This window comes from Astyanax mexicanus, unplaced genomic scaffold (assembly GCF_023375975.1).
Source record: "Astyanax mexicanus isolate ESR-SI-001 unplaced genomic scaffold, AstMex3_surface scaffold_32, whole genome shotgun sequence".
NCBI classification, from domain to species: Eukaryota; Metazoa; Chordata; class Actinopteri; order Characiformes; family Acestrorhamphidae; genus Astyanax; species Astyanax mexicanus.
Genome location: NW_026040042.1, coordinates 3,256,842 through 3,278,000, shown reverse-complemented (window position 1 = coordinate 3,278,000; position 21,159 = coordinate 3,256,842). Strand labels below are relative to the sequence as shown.

General features: G+C 37.1%; 2 protein-coding genes across 2 annotated transcripts in view; one reads left to right on the top strand and one right to left on the bottom strand.

Moving 5' to 3' along the window:
• The window catches only part of LOC103029152 (NACHT, LRR and PYD domains-containing protein 3-like), a 442,571-nt gene that overhangs the window by 127,824 nt on the left and 293,588 nt on the right, over positions 1-21,159 (top strand). The window lies entirely within an intron of this gene.
• LOC111192074 (uncharacterized) lies at positions 185-3,821 on the bottom strand. The gene is made up of 4 exons (XM_049473008.1): positions 2,530-3,821; positions 2,207-2,428; positions 1,120-1,580; positions 185-809 (listed from the first exon to the last, which is right to left on the bottom strand). The coding sequence occupies exons 2-4, from the start codon at positions 2,313-2,315 to the stop codon at positions 525-527; spliced, it is 855 nt and encodes a 284-aa protein (XP_049328965.1). The 5' UTR covers positions 2,316-2,428; positions 2,530-3,821; the 3' UTR covers positions 185-524.

Below are 21,159 nucleotides of genomic sequence, written 5' to 3'. Positions count from 1 at the left end.
CTAAAACACACTTTAGAGAAAACAATTCTACTAATACAAATTCTAACAAATAGAAGCAGTCTGTGTGTGGAGGTGTTTGGTTTTGTACACCTGTGGTCAGACCCGGCTGCAGAAACATTTTAAAGGGGGGGCATTGTATTTTTTCAGGGGGGCACATTTTTTTCAAAAAGCCTTTTATTTTTCTTCAAATTGAACAGCGGCTCTATGGTGACTGCAGTGCTGAGAAACAACAATCTGTCAATAAAATCCCAAAATCTAAACAAACAAACAAAAAAAAACAATAGTGCAGTGCTTTGTTCATTCAATTAAATTAAAAGTCAAATATATGCAAAAACACATGCAGTGAAAAACATAAGCACTGATGTCAGAACACTGACTGAAGTAAACATTCAATGCTAGGATGGTTAACTACAACAGCTAGGGAGTACAAGGAGCAGAACAGAGAACTGTTCTGCCTGCAAGAAACCTAAGTTTGTGCATGTGAGGGAGGAGGTGTGGTGAGCAGAAAGAGGTTTACTCCACTTTTAGTAGAGTGGCAGACGGCGTTTGTGTAGTGTGTGAAACCTTCTTAAGACACTGTCCTTCCATTCATTCCTAAATTTCTGAGTCAAGTCCTTCTCAAATGCCAACTGGATCAGATTGGCCTTGCGTTGATGAAGCATAGTTTGGCGATGCTCCGTGAAGACATTTTTAAGAGTGGAAAACGAATTTTCACAAGATGCAGTGCTGGCTCCAAACGTCAGGCCATGTTTAAAGGCTGTAAAGACAGTAGGCATTGCTTCCAATGGCTTCTGGAACTGTTTCAAAATCTGTAGATTAGAAAAGATTAAAGTCAACATAATTACAAACAGAATGATTCTCCAGATAACATATATTGTATGACACATAATGTTGAACAATAAATGATTATCTCACTTAACCAAATCATGTTAGGTTTGATGTGTGATTTTTATAATAGTTTTATGAAGGCCCGATGCTGAAATATCCCAGTTTATTTTAAAGACCCCACATGACTGTGCCATGACAATATAGACTATTTAATCATCTGGAGCATTGTAGCTTTGAGATCTTTGAATACAATAAAAACAATACAGAAAGTTTGCCTATAGCCTTAATCACCTGTTTCATTGTCCACTTCTTCCCATCTGGTGGAGAAGACTCTTTCATTTGTGTCACAAGGAAGTTGCGGGCCACCTCGAATTCGGAGTCCACAGCAGGTGTCTTGGTGAGGTCAAGTAAGGGCTTCACCTTGTTGACATCCAAGAAGGTGGCATGCACAGGATCCAGGGCACTGAGTGCCTCCATCAGGTCACAATTATGTTTCCCAAAGCGATTTTTCATTTCCTCACATACTGAGTCAATGCAACTATAATAAATCCTGCGTAGTTCTGTTTCATCATTACGATCGACACGTGTCCTGATTTCCTCAACAACATAGTCGGCAAAGGCAGAGTTTTCTGAGCATCTTCTCTTTGATGGCCTTGTTGTGACACTGTCACTCTGTGCTTGGATTGCCTGGAATTCTGTCTCAGTGCAGATATTCTCAAGACAGGTGATTGCACTGCTGATTAGCTGGATAGCTAGAAGACAATACAAACCCCCTTATTGTTACTGTACAGAATACAAGACAATTTAAAGTGTAGTACTGCATGAAAAGACGCAGGGAAATGAACCAATAGAAATCCAGCCATAGGTTTTAAAACTCTGTGTAACACACATATCAAAACAATTGTTCCTGTGGGGATGCCCAAGAAAATTTTTAATTATTACATTTTAAAAGATACTATAAGTGATTTTACTACCTTAAGAAATTAACTGAGTGATTTTGAAAGATTACATAAAGTTGATTGGATTTTAAGGGAATACTAAAATGGAATTTATTGCAAATCCTTTAAAAATGGATAATGAGTTGAACGAACGTAAACCTCAAACTGCTTCTACTGAACCAGAAATAGAGATGGAGCAATGCATTCAATTTTTACTCTATTTTGCTATTTTTATTAAACTCTTTTTAACATATTTAATGTTCATTGTGAAGCACTTGGTGTATGTAACTCTTTGTTGTAAAGTGATGCGAGCTGCATTACTTGAATGAAAGGTTCTATACAAACAGTTTATTATTGTTATTGTAAATACACTGTAACTTTGCTCAGTAGTAGATATAGTTTTTGCACAGTCTGCATTAAAAATAAATATATTTTTTCACCTGTAAGCAGATCCATGTCTTCAGACTGCAACATCTTGTTTGGGGGATCAAGATATGCAAGGATCTTTTGCACCATCTCAGCAATGAATTTAAAGCTGGGTTCAGACATGCTCTTCCACAATCCTGTTGCTTCAATGCGCAGATCTGCTCCAAATGCCCGGTTGCTGGTGATTTCTCGAAGCAGTATGGACAGGTCATCAAAAGATTTCAGAATGACTGAGACTGTAAAATAGAGAAAATAAAACTTAATATATTTATGCAGGAGAGTTATTCACACAATACAGCTTTATTATTATCAGCTTAATTAGTCCTAATTAACATACCTGTAGCAAAATGTCCACTCCATCGTTGATCCAATAGGCGCTTGAGTGTCTCTCCTTTGTAGAGAATGGCAACAGTTGGTTTTCTGCAGATAGTTCATTCAGAAAGCGGAGAATTATGGATATATTCTCTCTCCCTGTTGGGTCTCTGGTTCCGTCTGCTTTTAATGTGTAGAATGATTCACCAACTTCTTTCACTATGTGCTCTTTTACTAAAGCACTCATCACATCTATTAGGTTATTCTGAATGTCATGACTTGTGTATGTTGCATTGCGAGGAATAGTTTTTGATATTCTTGCTAATTCAGCGTCTTTCCTTAATGAAAACTCAAATAAAGACAAAAATAGTCCACATCCATCCTCATTCATGCCACTGTATGCATCGTGGTCACCTCTAAAAGGCAGTTGGTTCACAGCAAGGAATTCCACAACATCAATAATTGCAGACAGATAATATCTGTTGCACTGCAGTTGATCATTGTTAATTAATGTTGAGATTTCTTTACTTGTTTGAGTTTGTCTTTCCTTGTCCCTCCACATGGCCTCACAAGCCAGGTGCTCCTTAGAAGCAGCATGTTTGTTTAGTCCCTTTCCAGCTTCCACTGCATGCTTCCAGTTGTGGAAACCAGTCACAGTGAAAGTTGGATCACCGTATCTGGATCCTTGTCCCTGAAACTTTCTGCATGGGTAGCAGTATGCAGCATCTGCCTGAACTGAATACTCCAGCCAAGTAAAACGTCCATACCATGAACTGCAGAATGACCTTTTTATCCCGGAGAAAATGCGAGAAGGAAAACTCTGCAAGAGTGGTCTTTCTGGGTTTTCAGTGCCTAGGTCATTAGTGTTGTTGTTGACGTCGTCACTCACGTTTGGCTGAGCACTGCTCGGTTCTGCTCCTTGTGCTCCCTAGCTGCTGTAGCTAACCCTCCTAGCATGAATGTTTACTCCAGTGTTGACTTCAATGCTTACGTTTCCAACTGAAATGAATGGTGCTGCTTCCTGTCCATTCTCATGTACTCCAGTGTCACTTGTTGTCCTCTTATTTGTTTGGAAATAAGTCCGAATATCCATGCCACACGAACAACGGTGAGCGTAGCTGTTTCTCAAGTATGAACTTTAGTCAGTGACCCGCCCCCCTCCAACTGTAATTGGCTAGAACGTTGCCTTCCTTCACTGATTGGTTGAATTGTATGACTGACAAACTGAGATAGGAAAAATAGAAAGATGGTCACTCGGAGGTGAAAACAAAACAAAACAAAAAAAAAAAACATATACGGCTTCCAGTCCAGTCAGGGGGGGCATAGCCCGCCAATGCCCGCCCATGCCGCCGGGTCTGCCTGTGGTAATGGAAGTGATTGGAACCTGAGTTTAATGATTTGATTGGGTGAATGAATACTTTGGGCAGTGTAGTGTATAATCATCACTCTGACTGAGCTCTAGAGATCCTGTGTGCAGATGGGAGAAACTTTCAGCAGATAAATCATCACTGCAGCTCTCCAGCTATCTGATCTTTATGGAGGAAACAAAAACCTCACCTCTGTAAAAAAACACATCTGGATTTTACAAAAAAACACCAGACTGTGAGAAACATGATTCTCTGATCTGATCAAATCTAGAATTAACTTTTTGGTGAGCGTGAAGGTTGGTGGAGTGTTGCAGTGGTGGTTGATCTTCTGGAACTTTCTTTCTGTAGATATATTCACAATCACCATTTAGTAACATATGTTAATGTAATATTTTCTGACAGAGTCCAGAAGGAGACTCCAGAAACCAGCAGGAGAAATATGGACTCCATATTAAAGGTGTGTAGGTGTGACTAATGCCAGAGCACATGTGAACACTGTAAAATGTGATTTGGTGTTTTAAACTATAAATATGAAGTGATGTGCTATAAAACGGATGTTTAATAATCATTACTTACTCTTTCCAAGTTGAATTGCAGAGGTTTTTTTTAACATACTCAATAAAATACAGAACAAGTACAACAGTAAATGTGTTATAGATTTAGTGAGATTGAGTTTGTAATTGTGATTTACATAATGAATAAGTCACACACTAATTTATGATGACCATTTATTAATGATCAGTTCAGAAATCCAGATTATTACAAAGATTTTACTTCAATATAAATGCAGTCAAAGCTCTAGAGCCACAGATATCACATTATGTTTTCATATTAAATTGTTAAATATGATGTTCTGTTACATTCTGAGAAAGCTCTAACTGCTAGAAGGGCTAGAAATAATATTAAAGAAATCTTGAGTTTTGCCCTTGATCTCAATCCAACACAACACATCCCATATCCAAAACATTATATTGACATAAACCACAAATTATTTTATAAAACTATTATCTGTTCTGGTCTTACTACCATTTCTTACCATGTGTTTAATCAGGAACTGGAGCACAAAGTCATCTCTCTGGTAAAGAATCAGCTGGAGAGGTTTCTGAAGATGCTGAAGAATCTGGATTACCCAGCATGCTCTGGGAGAGAGCAGGAGGATGAGGAGGATCAGAGTGGTGTCAGAGAGGGAGCGCTGAAGATCACACTGCACGTCCTGAGAAACATGAACCAGACAGACCTCGCTAACAAACTGCAGACCAGTAAGTGATTAGATCATTTACATAATACTTTATATGTGCATGAATTACACTAGTTTCATTTTTTTTTTGTAAACAGCCTTTAGTGACAGCACATTTTTATTATATATTTAATACTTCACCATATTTAATGATATTGCTTTTTCTATTTCTATTAGAACTGGCTCCGTCCTGTCATCGAAAGCTGAAATCTACTCTAAAGGAGAAATTTCAGAAAATTAATGAAGGAATCTCAAATGCTGGAACCTCAACCCTTCTGAATGAGATCTACACAGAGCTGTACATCACAGAGGGAGGGAGTGGAGAGGTCAATAATGAACATGAGGTCAGACAGATTGAAGCAGCATCCAGGAGACCAGCAACACAGGAGACACCCATCAAATGTAACGACCTCTTTAAAGACCAGTCCATCAGAACTGTGCTGACTAAAGGAGTTGCTGGAATTGGAAAAACTGTCTCTGTGCAGAAGTTCATTCTGGACTGGACTGAAGGAAAAGCCAATCAGGATGTTCTCTTCATATTTCCACTTCCTTTTAGAGAGCTGAATCTGATGAAAACTGAAAAAATCAGTCTGGAGTATCTTCTTTATCAGTTTTTTAAAGACACAAAATACTTAAAACCAATAGAATATCATCACTACAAAGTCATGTTTATCTTTGATGGTTTGGATGAATGTCGACTTCCTCTAGATTTCCAGAACAATAAGAGAGTATCTGATGTAACACAGTCAGCCTCAGTGGATGTGCTGCTGACAAACCTCATCCAGGGGAACCTGCTTCCCTCTGCTCTCCTATGGATAACTACTCGACCAGCAGCAGCCAATCAGATTCCTCCTGACTGTATTGATCAGGTAACAGAGGTAAGAGGGTTCAGTGACCCTCAGAAAGAGGAATACTTCAGGAAAAGGATCAGAGATCAGAGCCTTGCTGAAAGAATCATTACACACATGAAGTCCTCCAGAAGCCTCTACATCATGTGCCACATCCCAGTCTTCTGCTGGATCTCAGCCACTGTTCTAGAGAGGATGTTGGGTGAAGCAGAGGGAGGAGAGATCCCCAAGACTCTGACTCAAATGTTCACACACTTCCTTATCTTTCAGATCAAACACCGCAGCCAGAAGTACCAAAGAAAAAGTAATGTTGATCTTAAACAGACTAGAAAGATTATTCTGGCTCTGGGAAAACTGGCTTTCCAACAGCTGGAGAAAGGAAACCTGATCTTCTATGAGGAAGATCTGAGAGAGTGCAGAATTGATGTCAGAGAAGTGTCTGTGTACTCAGGAGTGTGCACCCAGATCTTCAGACAGGAGTCTGGACTTCACCTGGGGAAGGTTTTCAGCTTTGTGCATCTGAGTGTTCAGGAGTTTCTGGCTGCTTTATATGCGTTTCTGTCCTTCATCTCCAACAACAGAAATGTGCTGCAACAGAAACACAGTGGATTTGGTTTCTCCAAAAAAGGAACAATGTCTGAATTCCTGAAGAGAGCCGTGGACAAGGCCTTACAGAGTGAGAACGGACACCTGGACCTTTTCCTCCGATTCCTTCTGGGTCTCTCACTGGAGTCCAATCAGACTCTCTTACGAGGTCTTCTGATACAGAGAGAGAACAGATCTCACAGTAAAGAGGAAGTAGTGGAGTACATCAAGCAGAAGATCAGGGAGAATCCCTCTCCAGAGAAAACTATCAGTCTGTTCCACTGTCTGAATGAACTGAATGATCATTCTCTAGTGCAGGAAGTCCAGAAATACCTGAACAGAGGAGGTTCCAGTGATCTCAGTGGAGCTACTCTCTCTACTGATCAGTGGTCAGCTGTGGCGTTTGTGATGCTGAATTCAGAAGAGGAGCTGGATGAATTTAACCTGAGGAAATTTCAGAAATCAGAAGAATGTTTTCTGAGGCTGCTGCCAGTGGTGAAAGCATCCAGGAAGGTTAAGTGAGTATTTTCATTATTCAGTGTTTAATCTGTGCTGTTTTATATTTTGTAAAATGAATTAGTCTGTGTTTTTTTTATTATTTGTTGAAAAACTAAACGTATCAATTAGGGGTGCGTCTCCCGAAAGTGATCACTATTAGTAAATAACAAATTAACTAGTGCAGAACCTGAGAGAAGAACAAGGCAGTTCTACAAGTATTTCCCAAAGAGCTTTACAAAACAAAACTTAACAAACAAGTTCAAAGAACATCTTTGTTGATTCCTCCTCTGAAACGCCTCAATCAAAACACAAACATTGATTCAGTTCTGCCAAGTATATATAAATAATTCACTATTATGCTTTAAAAAATCAGAAAAGTGTTGGAATCAATATTATTATACATATTATGAAATTTAAATAATAAAATGACATATTTAGGCATGATCTAATATTTGTAAACACACACATGACTATATAGATAAACAAAAAATCCATATAAATGATAAAACCTATTATTAAAAAATACTTATAAAACGTGTACACAAAAAATAATTTGGTCCATCAACCAAATCGCTCAATCACTCCAACCTCCAGCCTATAAATACATAGTTTGGGATAGAAATATCACTTCCTTGCTTAGATGAGGAAGAATGGCAAACACAGGAAGTAAGAGATAACAACACTTCACTAAAGATGAAATTAACATCTTGTTGGTGTGTTATGGTTGGGCTCATGCTACTAAGTGATCTCAATCAATCAATCAATCAATCAATCAATCAACCTTTATCTTCACTCGGGAAAAACATTGAGGGTGACCCTCATTTACAATGCTGCCGAGCCTTTATAACATCAAAGGGATTGAACACATTTAATAATAATTTACAAATAATAAAAAATAGAATAGTAAAAAAACAATAAAAAATAAAAGAAGTACTAATTTTAAATCAAAACTTAATTAAAATATATATGTAAAACAGAAAATTCTAAAATACCATAAAAAACTTGACGTGTAAAAGTGAAAAATGTATAAAACATAAAATAAGTAAATGGATAACAGTAAAAGTGAAGCAAAATTAAAAAAATGATAAGAGATTAAATGAATAATAGAACTAAGAACAAGAATGAAAATATAAAACATTAAAAAATAAATAAATAAAATTAATTAAAATAAAATAAGAAAAAACGATAAACTAATAAAAAGTCATTTAAAACAGTCACAGGCTTTCTGATGGTGATTAGAATCTAAAAGTTTAAAATGATTCAGTGATCCCAGCGAGCTGAGTTTCAGTGATTCCTGTAGTGAATTCCAGCTCGCTGGTGTTCTGTAGCTAAAAGCAGATTTTCCCAGTTCACTAAAACTCTTGGTACCTGAACAGGTGATCCAGCTGACTGGAACGAGTCTGATATGCATTATTATTAATTAAGATCAGTGAAGAGATAGAAGATGGCAGATGACCAGAGAGTGGTTTATAGATAAAAATTAGCCAATGAGATTCTCTTGGTGCAGCTAGTGAGGACCAACCAGCTCTATCATATAGTGAGCAGTGGTGAGTAGTGTAATAATAATAATATAATAATAATTTTTATTTATATAGCACCTTTCATACATAAGATGTAGCTCAAAGTGCTTTTCAATATAAGATCAATATACAAGATAATTACCAGAGGTACATTACAACAAGGTAAACAAAATAATAGGAAAAGTGAATACCAAAAAAGAAAAAGTAGAAAAAAAATAATAATAATAATAATTTATCAGCAAAACATAGAAACAATAAATATAAAATATAATTTATAAAGCTAGTAGAAAGCGAGAGTGTATAGATGTGTTTTAAGCTGTTTTTTAAATTGTGTAATATCTGGTGACTGTCGAATGTGTATCGGTAGAGAGTTCCAGATTTTTGGTGCATAAAAACAGAAGGCAGCTTCACCCGTCTTTTTATATTGCATTTTAGGAATATCTAATAAAGCAGCTCCTGATGATCTTAGAGCTCGATCTGGAACATATTCTGTCAATAGTTCTGAAATGTACTGAGGAGCTGATCCAGTCAGACATTTAAAAACCAGTAAGAGAATCTTAAAATCTATTCTAAATGGCACTGGCAGCCAGTGCAGTGAAGCTAGAACAGGTGTGATGTGTTCTCTCTTTTTAGCGCGAGTTAGAACTCTAGCTGCAGCGTTCTGAACCAGCTGTAATCTGTCAGTAGTAGATTTTGGGAGCCCAGTAAATAACGCATTACAGTAATCTAGTCTAGAGAAAACAAAAGCATGGATTAATTTCTCAGCATCCATCTGTTTGAGGAAAGGTCTAACTCGTGTAATATTTCTTAAGTGATAGAAAGCTGTTCTTGTACCATTTCCAATATGAGGTTTAAAAGTTAAACTTGAGTCTAGAATTACACCCAGATTTGTGGAGCCAAATTTCCAAGTTGGCCTAAAACTATAGATTTTTCTGCTGTGTTGCCAATTATAAGAATTTCAGTTTTTTCTTCATTTAATTTGAGGAAATTTCTATTCATCCAGTTAATGATGTTGGTCAAGCAGGACGTTAGTCTGTCTAGAGCTCTTTTGCTCAACAGAAATATAAAGCTGTGTGTCATCTGCATAACTGTGATAGCTGACTCCATGTTTTTTTATAATATGTCCTAAAGGAAGCATATAAAGAGAGAACAGTAGAGGACCTAGAACTGAACCCTGAGGGACACCATAATTTATATTATAATCATTAGATCTATGCTCGGCTAGACTAACAAAGAACTTTCTGCCTTTAAGATATGATTTAAACCACTGTAGGACTGTTCCTGAGAGGCCGACCCAATTTTCAAGTCGATCTATTAAAATGTCAAGGTCTACAGTGTCAAAAGCTGCACTGAGATCTAAGAGAAGAAGGACAGAAACTTGGCGTCTGTCAGAATTTACTCTGAGATCATTTACTATTCTGACCAGAGCTGTTTCAGTGCTGTGGCCCGATCTGAAGCCTGACTGGAATTTATCAAACACATCATTATTTTTTAAGAATTCATTTACTTGTGCAAATACAACTTTTTCTAGGATTTTACTGAGGAAGGGTAAATTTGAAATGGGTCTGAAGTTATTAAAAACTGATGAGTCAAGGTTATGCTTTTTTAGTAGGGGCTTTACCACAGCAACCTTGAGGGCATCTGGTACAGTGCCAGTGTCTAAGGAACAGTTAATGATTTCCAAAACATTCTGAATAACACTTTCTAGAATCTGTTTAAAGAAAGAGGTTGGTATTGGATCTAAGGTACAGGTAGCAGAACTTAGCTGAGTTATTATCTTATGCAGTTCTGTAAGTGAGATCTTTCTAAAATCCTGCATTACAGATTGTGGTTTAAAGATGATCAGAGCTTCAGGTTTTAAGCTCATCAGATTTGATCTAATATTATAGATTTTATCATTAAAAAATTGTGCAAATGATTCACATTTGCTTGGAGATGCTTCTAATAGCCAGTATTTCGTGGTAGTGGGGTTTAAAAGGTGGTCTATGATTGAAAATAAAAACTTTGGGTTGTTGCTATTCTCATCTATTATGTTTGAGAAATGTAGCTGCCTCTGTGTGCGCATGCCCTTATTGTACTCTTCTATGCAATTTTTTAAAATGTCATAATGTACATGCAGTTTTGTTTTTCTATACACTCTCTCAGCTTTACGACATTTTCTTTTTAGTTGTTGCAGTTGTTCAGTTTTCCATGGTGTTTTCTTAGTCAAAGAGATTCTTTTTTTCTCTTTCGGGAGCAACTAAATCTAGAACTGATCTTATTTTTGAGTTAAAAATGTCGACCATTTCATTTACATCAAGGTCTTCATAAAGAATTGGTGTAAGGGTCACCAGTAATAAATCTCAGAGCAGAATGGTAGAGTCTAATGGTTTGAGAGCACTGGCGGACGCTTTTTTATAAATTACATCACCATAGTCCAGCACTGCACTATTCTTTTTCTAGCATGCACGGGTAAACAGGATTTATTTTGATAAAGGAATCCAAGCTTTTGTCTGCACTTAATGGCGAGTTTGTTAAAATGGGATTTAAAAGAAAGTTTTTCATCAAGCCAGATGCTGAGATATTTATATTCGCTAACTTTTTCAATGGTGGATCCTGTCAGAGTAGTAATAGCTCTGGAATTTAAAACTCTATTAGAAAATGTGGAAAACAGCATGAATTTGGTTTTATTCGCATTTAAAACCAACTTGAGTTTATATAGAGCAGTCTGTAGGGTGTTAAAAGAACGTTGACGTTTTTCTATTGCAGCATGTGCAGAATCTGCTGAGCAGTATAAGATTGAATCATCTGCATAAAGGTGTAATTTGCAGTCTAAGGTAGTGGCGGCAAGATCATTGGTAAAAATATTAAATAAAACTGGACCAAGGATTAAGCCCTGTGGGACTCCTTTTGTTATGGGCTGTAGGTCTGATTTATGGTTACAAATAGACACACATTGCTTCCTATCCTGCTCTCAGTGTGTGTCAATACACAAATCAACAGGTAGTGAACAAGTTAAGAAATGACAGAAGCTGGAGTAAAGTTGACTGTCTTTACTGTTCTCTTGTCTTCTTTCATAACGTATTTTGTAAAACTGAAACATACAAAGAAAATGCTTAATCATACACTGTTTCTGGTATATGAAAATAAATACAAACATTTCCCTCCCATAGTGCTAAATAATCTGTAGCAAGATAATAGAACGAAAGTAAACTTACAAGCAATGATGTCCAAGGCACAAACACAGCTGAAACCTAACAGCAGAGACCACGGCATGACACTGGTCTTTTACAGCAAACAAAATGGCTGACCTACCAAAATCACCTGAGTCTTTATAACCAATGGCATCAGAGTTTACAAAAAAGGGAAAATAACTGTAGTTTTCAAAACAACCACAAGAGGGAGCCAATGACCACAACATTGACTGAATTCACACAGAAATTTTAACAGAGCATAACACTTCCTGCCAGAAAGGTAATACTGGGCCCACAGGGTTGCATTATTGCTAAAACCAATCTAATGTAAAGAACCTAATAGTAGATCATGATCAACAGTATCAAAAGCTGCTGTAAGATCAATAAAAATGGCAGCACAGTACTTCTTCTTCTCTAGGGCCTTGTATAGATCATTTAAAATCAGTGTGGTTGCAGAGATGGTGCTATGACTTTCTCTAAATCCAGATTGATAGTTATACAGTATGGAGTTTTCATAAAGAAAAGACTTGAGCTGGTTATTCACTAGGGATTCTAAAATTTTAGATAAACAAGACAGTTTTGAGATTGGTCTGTAATTATTAAAGCAGGTCTGGAGGGTGAAGATATTGAATTTCTGGGAAGCAGTAGTAGTGATGATGGGCTGATCCTCGGGCAGGTTTGAGTCAGTGTTTTTAAATATCTGACCAGCTGCAGCAAAGTGTACATTAAAAGCTTGGCACAGTTCTTGCTGGTCAGAGATCAAATTACTATTTACTAGAATTTTATTTGGGATTTGTTGGGAGTTGTTTTTGAGGAAGTTTACTGCTTTCCAGAAATCTTGTGGATTAGAGGAGCTAGTAATTTGGTTGAGGAAATAATCTTATTTCTCTTTTCTACTTGCAGAGGTGCATCTGTTTCTCAATTGTCTAAATGTAAGCCATTTTTCACATTTCACGTAGCAGTGAGGAAATTTCTCCTGAAAACCAGGGGCTAGATCTGTCTCTTATTCACAGGTTTTTGTATGGAGCATGTTTATTTGCCACTGAAAGGAATGATTTTGTTAAATGTTCTAGTGCAACATCCACATCAGTACTTTCAAAAGTTAAGTGAATTTTGCTCACTGCTAAGTCAGAAAGAAAAGCATGTTCATTATTATTTTTTTATTTCTTCTAACCATTAGCTGAGAGGCTGTTTGTATGTATCTTTGAACTGGTTCTAATGCACCCGATCGGACTAAAGCCACGTTCAAAAACTCCAGCGGCAGTGATTATATCTGCTACAATCAAACTGACTTTAATATCAGACAAAGATAACCTGACAAAGATAACCTTTTAATAACGATTTTATTTATTAAAGGAAAGAAAAATATCCAAAAAAATCTAGCCCTGTGTGAAAAAAAGTTTTTAATAAATGAACTTTGATTAATCACACTTAACTACCAATTTCACTAACCACAACCAGGCCTGATTACTGCCAGACCTGTAAAATATAAAAATCACTTAATAGAACCTGTCTGACAACATGAAGCAGATAAAAGATCTCAAAAACAACACATTATTATACCCCAAATGTTAAGAAATTCAAAGACAGATTAAAAAACAAAGCAATTGATCATCTATCAGTCTGGAAAAGGTTATAAAGTAATTTCTAAAGCTTTGGGACTCCAGTGAACCACAGTGAGAGCTATTATTCACTATTGTAGAAAACATGGAACACTGCTGAACCCTCTCAGGAGTCCAGCTGACCAAAATTATACCAATAGGACAACTCATCCCAAAAGTATCCCAGAACATCATTTAAAGAACTGCAGGTCTCACTCGCCTCAGTTAAGATCAGTTTTAATGATTCAATAATAAGAAAGAGACTGGGTGAAAATTGTCTCCATGGGAGAGTTTCTAGGAAAAAAACTGACCTAAAAAAAAACAACAACTTATTTCACATTTGCCAACAAACATCTTAACTATTCTTTGGACATGACAAAAGTGGAACTTATTAAAAGGTGTGTGTCCCATTACATCATCATTTCAGAAAAAGAACATCATACTGAACATAAAACATGGTGGTGGTAGTGTGATGGTCTGGGGCTGCTGAATCCTGAAGGAGGATTCTGGCCATCTGTTTCTGACCTCAAGCTCAGGCATATTTGGGTTCTGCAGCAGGACAATGAACCAAAGCACACAAACAAAAACTTCACATCTGAATGGATTAATAAAACTAAATGAAGGTTTTGGAGGGTCTAGTTAAAGTCTGTTTGTGGATGATCTTAAACAGGACGTTTATGCTGGAAAATCCTCCAATGTGTCTGAATTAAAATAATTCTGTAAAGAAAAGTGGAACAAAATTCCTCCACAGAGATGAGAAAGACTAATTTCCAGTTATCAGCAAGCTTGATTGCAGTTGTTGCCGCCAAGAGTGACACAGCGAAGTTATTAGGTTTAGGGGGCAAACACTTTTTTACACAGGGCTAGATTGGATAGTTTTTTCCTTTTAATAAATTAAATTATAATTTAACAGTGCTTTTTATATTTACTCAGGTTATCTTTGTTTGGTAATCAGAAAAATGAAAGTATGGCAAAAAAGCAAAAACCCAAGAAACCTGTAGGGAATAAATATTTTTCACACCACTGTTCTGTTGCCCGTTGGTCAGGTAGTCTACAATCCAGGAGACAAGGGCTGCTTGCACTGTTGTCAGCTTGTCACCCAGAAGATCAGGCCGAATGCTGTTAAATGCAGTGAATAAATTAAAAAAACATGACCCTCACAGTGATGACTGATCTGTCTAGGTGAGCATAAACTCTGTTGAGCAGGTAGATGATGACATCCTGAACTCTCAGGCAGGGCTGATAGTCCAGTAGTGAGACCAGCAACACATACCAGCAGTGCAGCGGTGGAGCAGAAGAGTGAAAGAAGCACTTTTATGGTGAAAAAACAAACCAAAACTCTCTACTAGCATGATTGGAGAGAGCACAGATTTATTAAGTTGCTTTGTCAAAAATATATTGGAAAGATAAACAATAATTAAAAAGTAGCAAAAAACACAAACAGAAGCTACTGTAATTTCATTTATTCAGGGAAAACATCTATTTAAACTAACCTGGGCCTATGTGAAAAAGAATTTACCCCTAAACCTAATAACTTGGTTGTGTCACCCTTGGTGGCAACAACTGAAATCAAGAGTTTGTGATAACTGTTAATGAGTCTTTCACATCTCTGTGGAGTTTTGCTCTTCTTTAACAGTGACCTTAATTGAGCCGAGTGAGACCTGCAGTGCCTTAGATGTTGTTTTGTGATCTTTTGGAGTAATTATGTGGGCCGGTTACTCCTGGGAAGGTTCACCAGTGTTCCATGTTTTCTCCATTAGTGAATAATAGCTCTCACTGTGGTTCTCTGGAGTCCCAAAGCTTTAGAAATGACTTTGTAACCTTTTCCAGACTGATAGATGATCAGTGTCACAGTTAAATCATGGGGGGTTAAATGATGATTATCAAATCAAAACAAATTTATTTGTATAGCACTTTTTAAAAATGATGTCACAAAGCTGCTTAACAGAAAAGTGATCACAGGACAAAGAATCAGGCAAAACATTAAACATAGAAAAAACAGAATACAGAACCCCCCGTGAGCGTAGAGGCAAGGAAAAACTCCCTCAGAGCTGAAAGAGGAGGAAGAAACCTTGGGAGGACCATGACTCACATATAAATGGGGACCATCCCACCACTGGTGAAATGGCTTTTAAATTAATTTTAAAAAGTCTTTATACATCCACATAGGTTTTATATATCCAGGAGTATAGCAGAACCACTAATGGAAGCAGTTAGAGTTCATGTAAGCTTGGATGTAATTGATGAATGCATCCTGAAGTACATGCATGTGTTTTTATCTGAATTTTAAGTTCAGTGTTAGTTTAATCTGCAGTGTGTGAGATTTAGCTAAATCATGTCTTGCTTTAATAATTGCTGAAATAATCTCTGAAAAATATTGGTTAACCAATTTATTGACAAAGAAATTAGAGTTAGTTTGTGTGTGGAGGATATGTATATGTATGCATGTGAGAGGCATTTTAATCCTTTCTTAAATAAGTCAATAATCTTCAGCTTCACTTACTTTAATTCACTGAATAATCGTATAAAATTTCTACATGAACTATTCTACATAATAGATATATTTAATAGATATATTAGATAGGTAATAGATATATAATAGATATATTTACACCTCCTTCCTAAGGTGTGTGTGTGTGTGTGTGTGTGTTTATATGTCAGTGTTCTAATGGATTATAATTTCTCTCTCAGTCTGGGTTGGTGTAATCTATCAGAGAAAAGCTATGCAGATCTGGCCTCAGCTCTCAGCTCAAACTCCTCAACTCTGAGAGAACTGAACCTGAGTGGTAATGAACTGCAGGATTCAGGAGTGAAGCTGCTCTCTGCTGGACTGAAGAGTTCACACTGTAAACTGGAGACACTGTGGTAAGATCATCAAAATACAACAATCAGAGCATCTCACCTTCACACACACACACATGATCTCTTATGCAAATTATATTAAACAGGTGTGCTCGGTCCAGAAACCTGGTGGAGAAGTGGAGACAAAAATGTATATATTGGGAGGGAATGGGGTACTGCTATGTGTTTTTGTTGTGAAAACAGTTTTACCATATACTAAAAAAAAACGACTTTCATGGCACTCAATTAGCGGGTGCTTAAACACTCCTAAAAAGGTGAGCTCTGACTATTCTTTACTTTTCCTCTTCCATTTTCATTTTTTTTTATTTATAAAGAGAGATTATTTTAAGATCCTGCTCCTTTTCCTCATACATTTTCCAGCTGTAATGTTTATAATATTTATTGATCATCCCCATCCAATTAAATATTGAGAAATATATTTTTTAAAGTTGCAAAAGTAGGTTTTGAAGATGTAGCCATGAGATAACCACTCTATTAATAGTGAAACTGTGAGAATTCAAAGAGAAGTTCTCTTAGTTACAGTAAAGGTAAACTTAAATATGTACACACTTGAAAAAATCGTTGATGCACTACAGTTAAAATAAGATAAAAACACAATAGTTGCAATTCATATAGCCACAATGTTGATACAGTTGCAAGAAACAGTATATGAACCCTTTGGGATTACTAGGATTTCTGCATAAATTGGTCATTAAATGTGTTCTGATCTTCATCTAAGTCACAACAATAGACAAACACAGTCTGCTTAAACTAATACCACACAAAAAATATATGTTTGCATGGTTTTATTGAACACAACATGTTAAAATCCACAGTGAGAGGGGAAAAGTATGTGAATCACTAGGCTAATGACATTTTTTTAAGAGCTAATTGGAGGCAGGATGTGATGAGATTGGATGTGTTGGTTAAAGCTGCCCTGCCCTATAAAAACACACCAGTTTTGAGTTTGCTGTTGTTAAGAAGCATTACTTGATGTAAATCATGCCTCACACAAAAGAGCTCTCAGAAGACCTACGTTCAAGAATTCCTCAAGAATGAGGAAAACATTAAACAAGAATGGAGTTCATGGGAGGAAACCACGGAGGAAGCTACGAAAAACCATTGCTGCACATTTGAACTTTGCAAAAGAGCACCTGGATGCTCCACAGCAGTACTGGCTAAATATACTGTGGACAGATTAAACCAAATTTGAGTTGTTTGGAAGGAAAACACAATGTTATGTATGGAGAAAAAAGGCACAGCATTTCCCCAGTTTACCAAGACATTTTGCAGGAAAACTTAAGACCATCTGTACGCCAACTGAACCTCAACAGAGGATGGATGATGCAACAGGACAGCGACCCAAAACATAGAAACAAATCAACAATCAAACGGCTTCAACAGAAGAAAATACGCCTTCTGGAGAGTCCTGACCTCAACCCAATTGAGATGCTGTGACATCATGACCTCAAGAGAGCGATATCCTGAGAATATTGCTGAACTGAAACAGTTTAGGGAAGAGGAATGATCCAGAATTCCTCCTGACCGTTCTGCAGGTCTGATCTGCAGCTACAGGAAACGGTTGGTTGAGGTTTTTGCTGCCAAAAGGAGCATCAACCAGTTATTAAATCTAAAGGTTCACATAGTTTTTTCACCCTGCACTGTGAATATTTACATGTTATGTTCAATAAAACCATGCAAACATATATTTTTGTTGTGGTATTAGTTTAAGCAGAGTGTGTTTGTCTATTGTTGTGACTTAGATGAAGATCAGAACACACTTAATGACCAATTTATGCAGAAATCCAAGTATAATACCAAAAGGTTCACAAACTTTTTCTTACAACTGTATATCTTTAAACTGAAAAAAGTAATAAACGTAAAAATACTAAACCTAATGAAAATCAGACATTAGATTATTTAGAGACAGGCTGATGACGCTGTAACGCTACCCTCTCACAAGACAGAGCAAGACAAGACAGAGCAACATGGCAGCCCACAGTGACTAACCAAAACAAACATTGGAAGCTTCCGAATACGTATACTTTTTTTCTCTTCAAATAAAAACAAACAAACACAAAACCAAAACCTGTAAGTGCTAGAAGAACTCATTGAGGAGTACTACCACCTGTTCTGCAGCATCAGCTCCGACAAAAAAAGAAAAAATGAGGTCAACTCCTACCTCTAAAAGCTAAGCAAAGGAAGAGAACTGAAAAAAAAAAAACTATTTACGGCATTAACGACCAGCACCCCCGAGAAATACTTGACAGATGGAAAAAACTACTCACCGTAAGAAAACAGCTCATACAAAACGGAAAAAGGGCAGTTCTCTCCATCGATAAACTCTATGTAGATGGTCAGCTGTACAGATATAAGGAAATCACGCCCTGGCTGTGCTGATGCCGGTTGGGTGCTCATTAATGGAGACGCACCACAGCTGTTTACCTGACTGTGCACCACGCTGATTACCAGCTCTCTCTTCTCCCCCTAAACAAAAATTAATTGCCGGTAACCTCTTAAAGGAATAAAGAGGGGAAAGAAAAGAGAAGGAGGAAAAGAAGAAAAAAGTTATCTACCTATCTATCTAGACAATGACCGGTGGCGGATGTAGGTCTTTCAAGGAGGGGAAGCTCAAGTTCGGCCTACATCTTAACATATGTTGTTTTATTTATACATAAATTCTACTCTCCCTGAGATCATCAGTACATTTTATTTGTTACAGCACTTCCAGTCAGCCAGCTCAATTTATCATACCAGGACATCTGACAATACCTGTTACTTTTCCCCACCTTTTACACCAAATTAATCTGAGCAGTTGGTCTGCCCTCCTGTTTAACTCTTACATTTTTCTTCGTAAGGAAGACTATCAAATGGCTTCGCCAGAATCCGGTCCACAACATTAAAACTGTCTGACTGTTCAGCTTGCTACCTAGCTAGGGACTGGTGCGAGGCTAGTGTGAAGTGTGTCCGTCTGTGAGGGATTTGTGACGGTGGAGTGGCTGAGCAGCACCCACTGGACAGAAACTGCGACAGAAAAGAGTGATAGAAGTCAGAAAGAGTGATAGAAGTCAGTCTCCAAAAACAAGCAGCTACAGAAAAGCACCAGAAATAGAAGCTTGATTTGTCGCTAGTCGTTTTTAATAAAGAAAATGGCGCAATAAGGATTAGGAAAGTCTCCGGTTCAACTCAGAACAGAGTGAAATGCTCCCATCATGGATTTTTACACTAAAAGGTCGCTGATTCGCTCATTTCGCTGTCAATCAAAAAGAGACTCCGCCTCAGACAGATCATCCAATCATCATGCAGAAGCTGAGCGTCCGGGCCGGCCGAGGCCAGCCCACTGCCCCATAGACCCCCAGAGACGCTGAGCGTCTGATGGGCGGGACAAAGCCCAGCATTTATCCAATGACTCGTCTCGGTTCGCCGCGCGCTTTGTTTTGCTATGGAAGTCTGTGCACTGTTTAAAGCAGCGCTGTGAAGCTGCGTTACCAGTGATAAGAAGCTGATTCTGAACTAAAGTTCAACGCGTTCTAGCGCATATTTAATCAGTGACATGTACACACAACAGTATATATTTAATCACTTATTTTTTTTTACATTTTAGGGGAAGCTGAGCTTCCCTTGCAGTCTTAGAGCAATCGCCATTGACAATGACATATATATTAATAAGAACTATACATGCAAATATATATATATATATACAAATAATTTACATAAGAATACTGCCTCAATATGTATTTATAACTATCCATCACTACATCGCACTCGTCTACACTGCACTTTTCTTTATGCATAAAACAGGAAAACAACACCGCACTACCCTGTTCATGCCTACACTAATCTTTCTTTCTATCTCTTACCTGAGATAAAATTACATCTGCCTAAACAGAAACATGAACATCACCACACTATCATCTACAAACTATCTGACACCCAACAACACTCCAATATGCAACAATTAAAATTTATTACATGGAACATACATGGAATCGGCTCCCAAGAGAAAAAGACTAAAATACTCCTCCATCTCAGCCGTTTAAAAGCAGATATATACCGTCTACAAGAAACTCACCTAACAGAATCAGATCAACATAAACTGAAATCAGTAGAACACAATCATATATTTACAGCCAATTATAACTCTAGACAAAGAGGTGTAGCCATTTTAATACATAACAAAATCACATTCACACACAATACTACAATCACAGACCCAGATGAACGATTTATCATCATAAATATCACTATTAACAACCACACTTTTACCATTGCTAACATCTACAGACCAAATATTGGCAATCCCTCATTTTTTACACAAATTTCCTCACTATCTAACTCTTCAATTATAATTGTAGGCGATTTTAATACAGTTATAGATTCATCTTTTGACCGATCAGCTCATACTAAGAACACACGCAACTGGAATTCCACTGAAATAATAAAACAGTACATGCAGGATTTTGGTCTTGGTGATGGGTGGCGACAAAATCATCCAACAACCAAAGAATTCACATTTTACTCAGCAGTACATAAATCGTATTCACGCATTGATTATTTTCTAATTATTAATTCAATTTTCTCAAACATTGTACATATATAAATTCACCCTATCACAATAAGTGACCATGCACCTGTCTGAATGATATGGAATTCAAACCAACAACATAAACAGACCTTTAGATGGCGCTTCAACACATCACTACTTAACGATCAAGAACTAGACAGCTATATAAAAAGAGAGTGGGCATCCTTTCTAGAAATAAATGATTCTCCAGACACATCACCAACACTTTTATGGGAGACTGGCAAAGCGGTTCTAAGAGGAAAAAATAATATCATATGCTACATTTAAACAGAAGAAAGAAACAGAACATGAGGTAAAATTTGAATTAAAAATTAAATAATTAGAAAACATTATCATAAGTAACCCATCGGAAGAAAAGCAAAAAAAAAACTTAGATATTCCTATATATAACTATATTCCT

What these genes read in the sequence shown, in the direction of transcription:
- LOC111192074 (XM_049473008.1), bottom strand. Translation starts at nt 2,315, where the DNA reads ATGTCTGAACCCAGCTTTAAATTCATTGCTGAGATGGTGCAAAAGATC. An exon ending in AGACATGGATCTGCTTACAG is followed by an intron (nt 1,581 to 2,206) that starts GTGAAAAAATAT and finishes ATTGTCTTCTAG; the next exon opens with CTATCCAGCTAATCAGCAGT. An exon ending in AGAAGTGGACAATGAAACAG is followed by an intron (nt 810 to 1,119) that starts GTGATTAAGGCT and finishes TCTAATCTACAG; the next exon opens with ATTTTGAAACAGTTCCAGAA.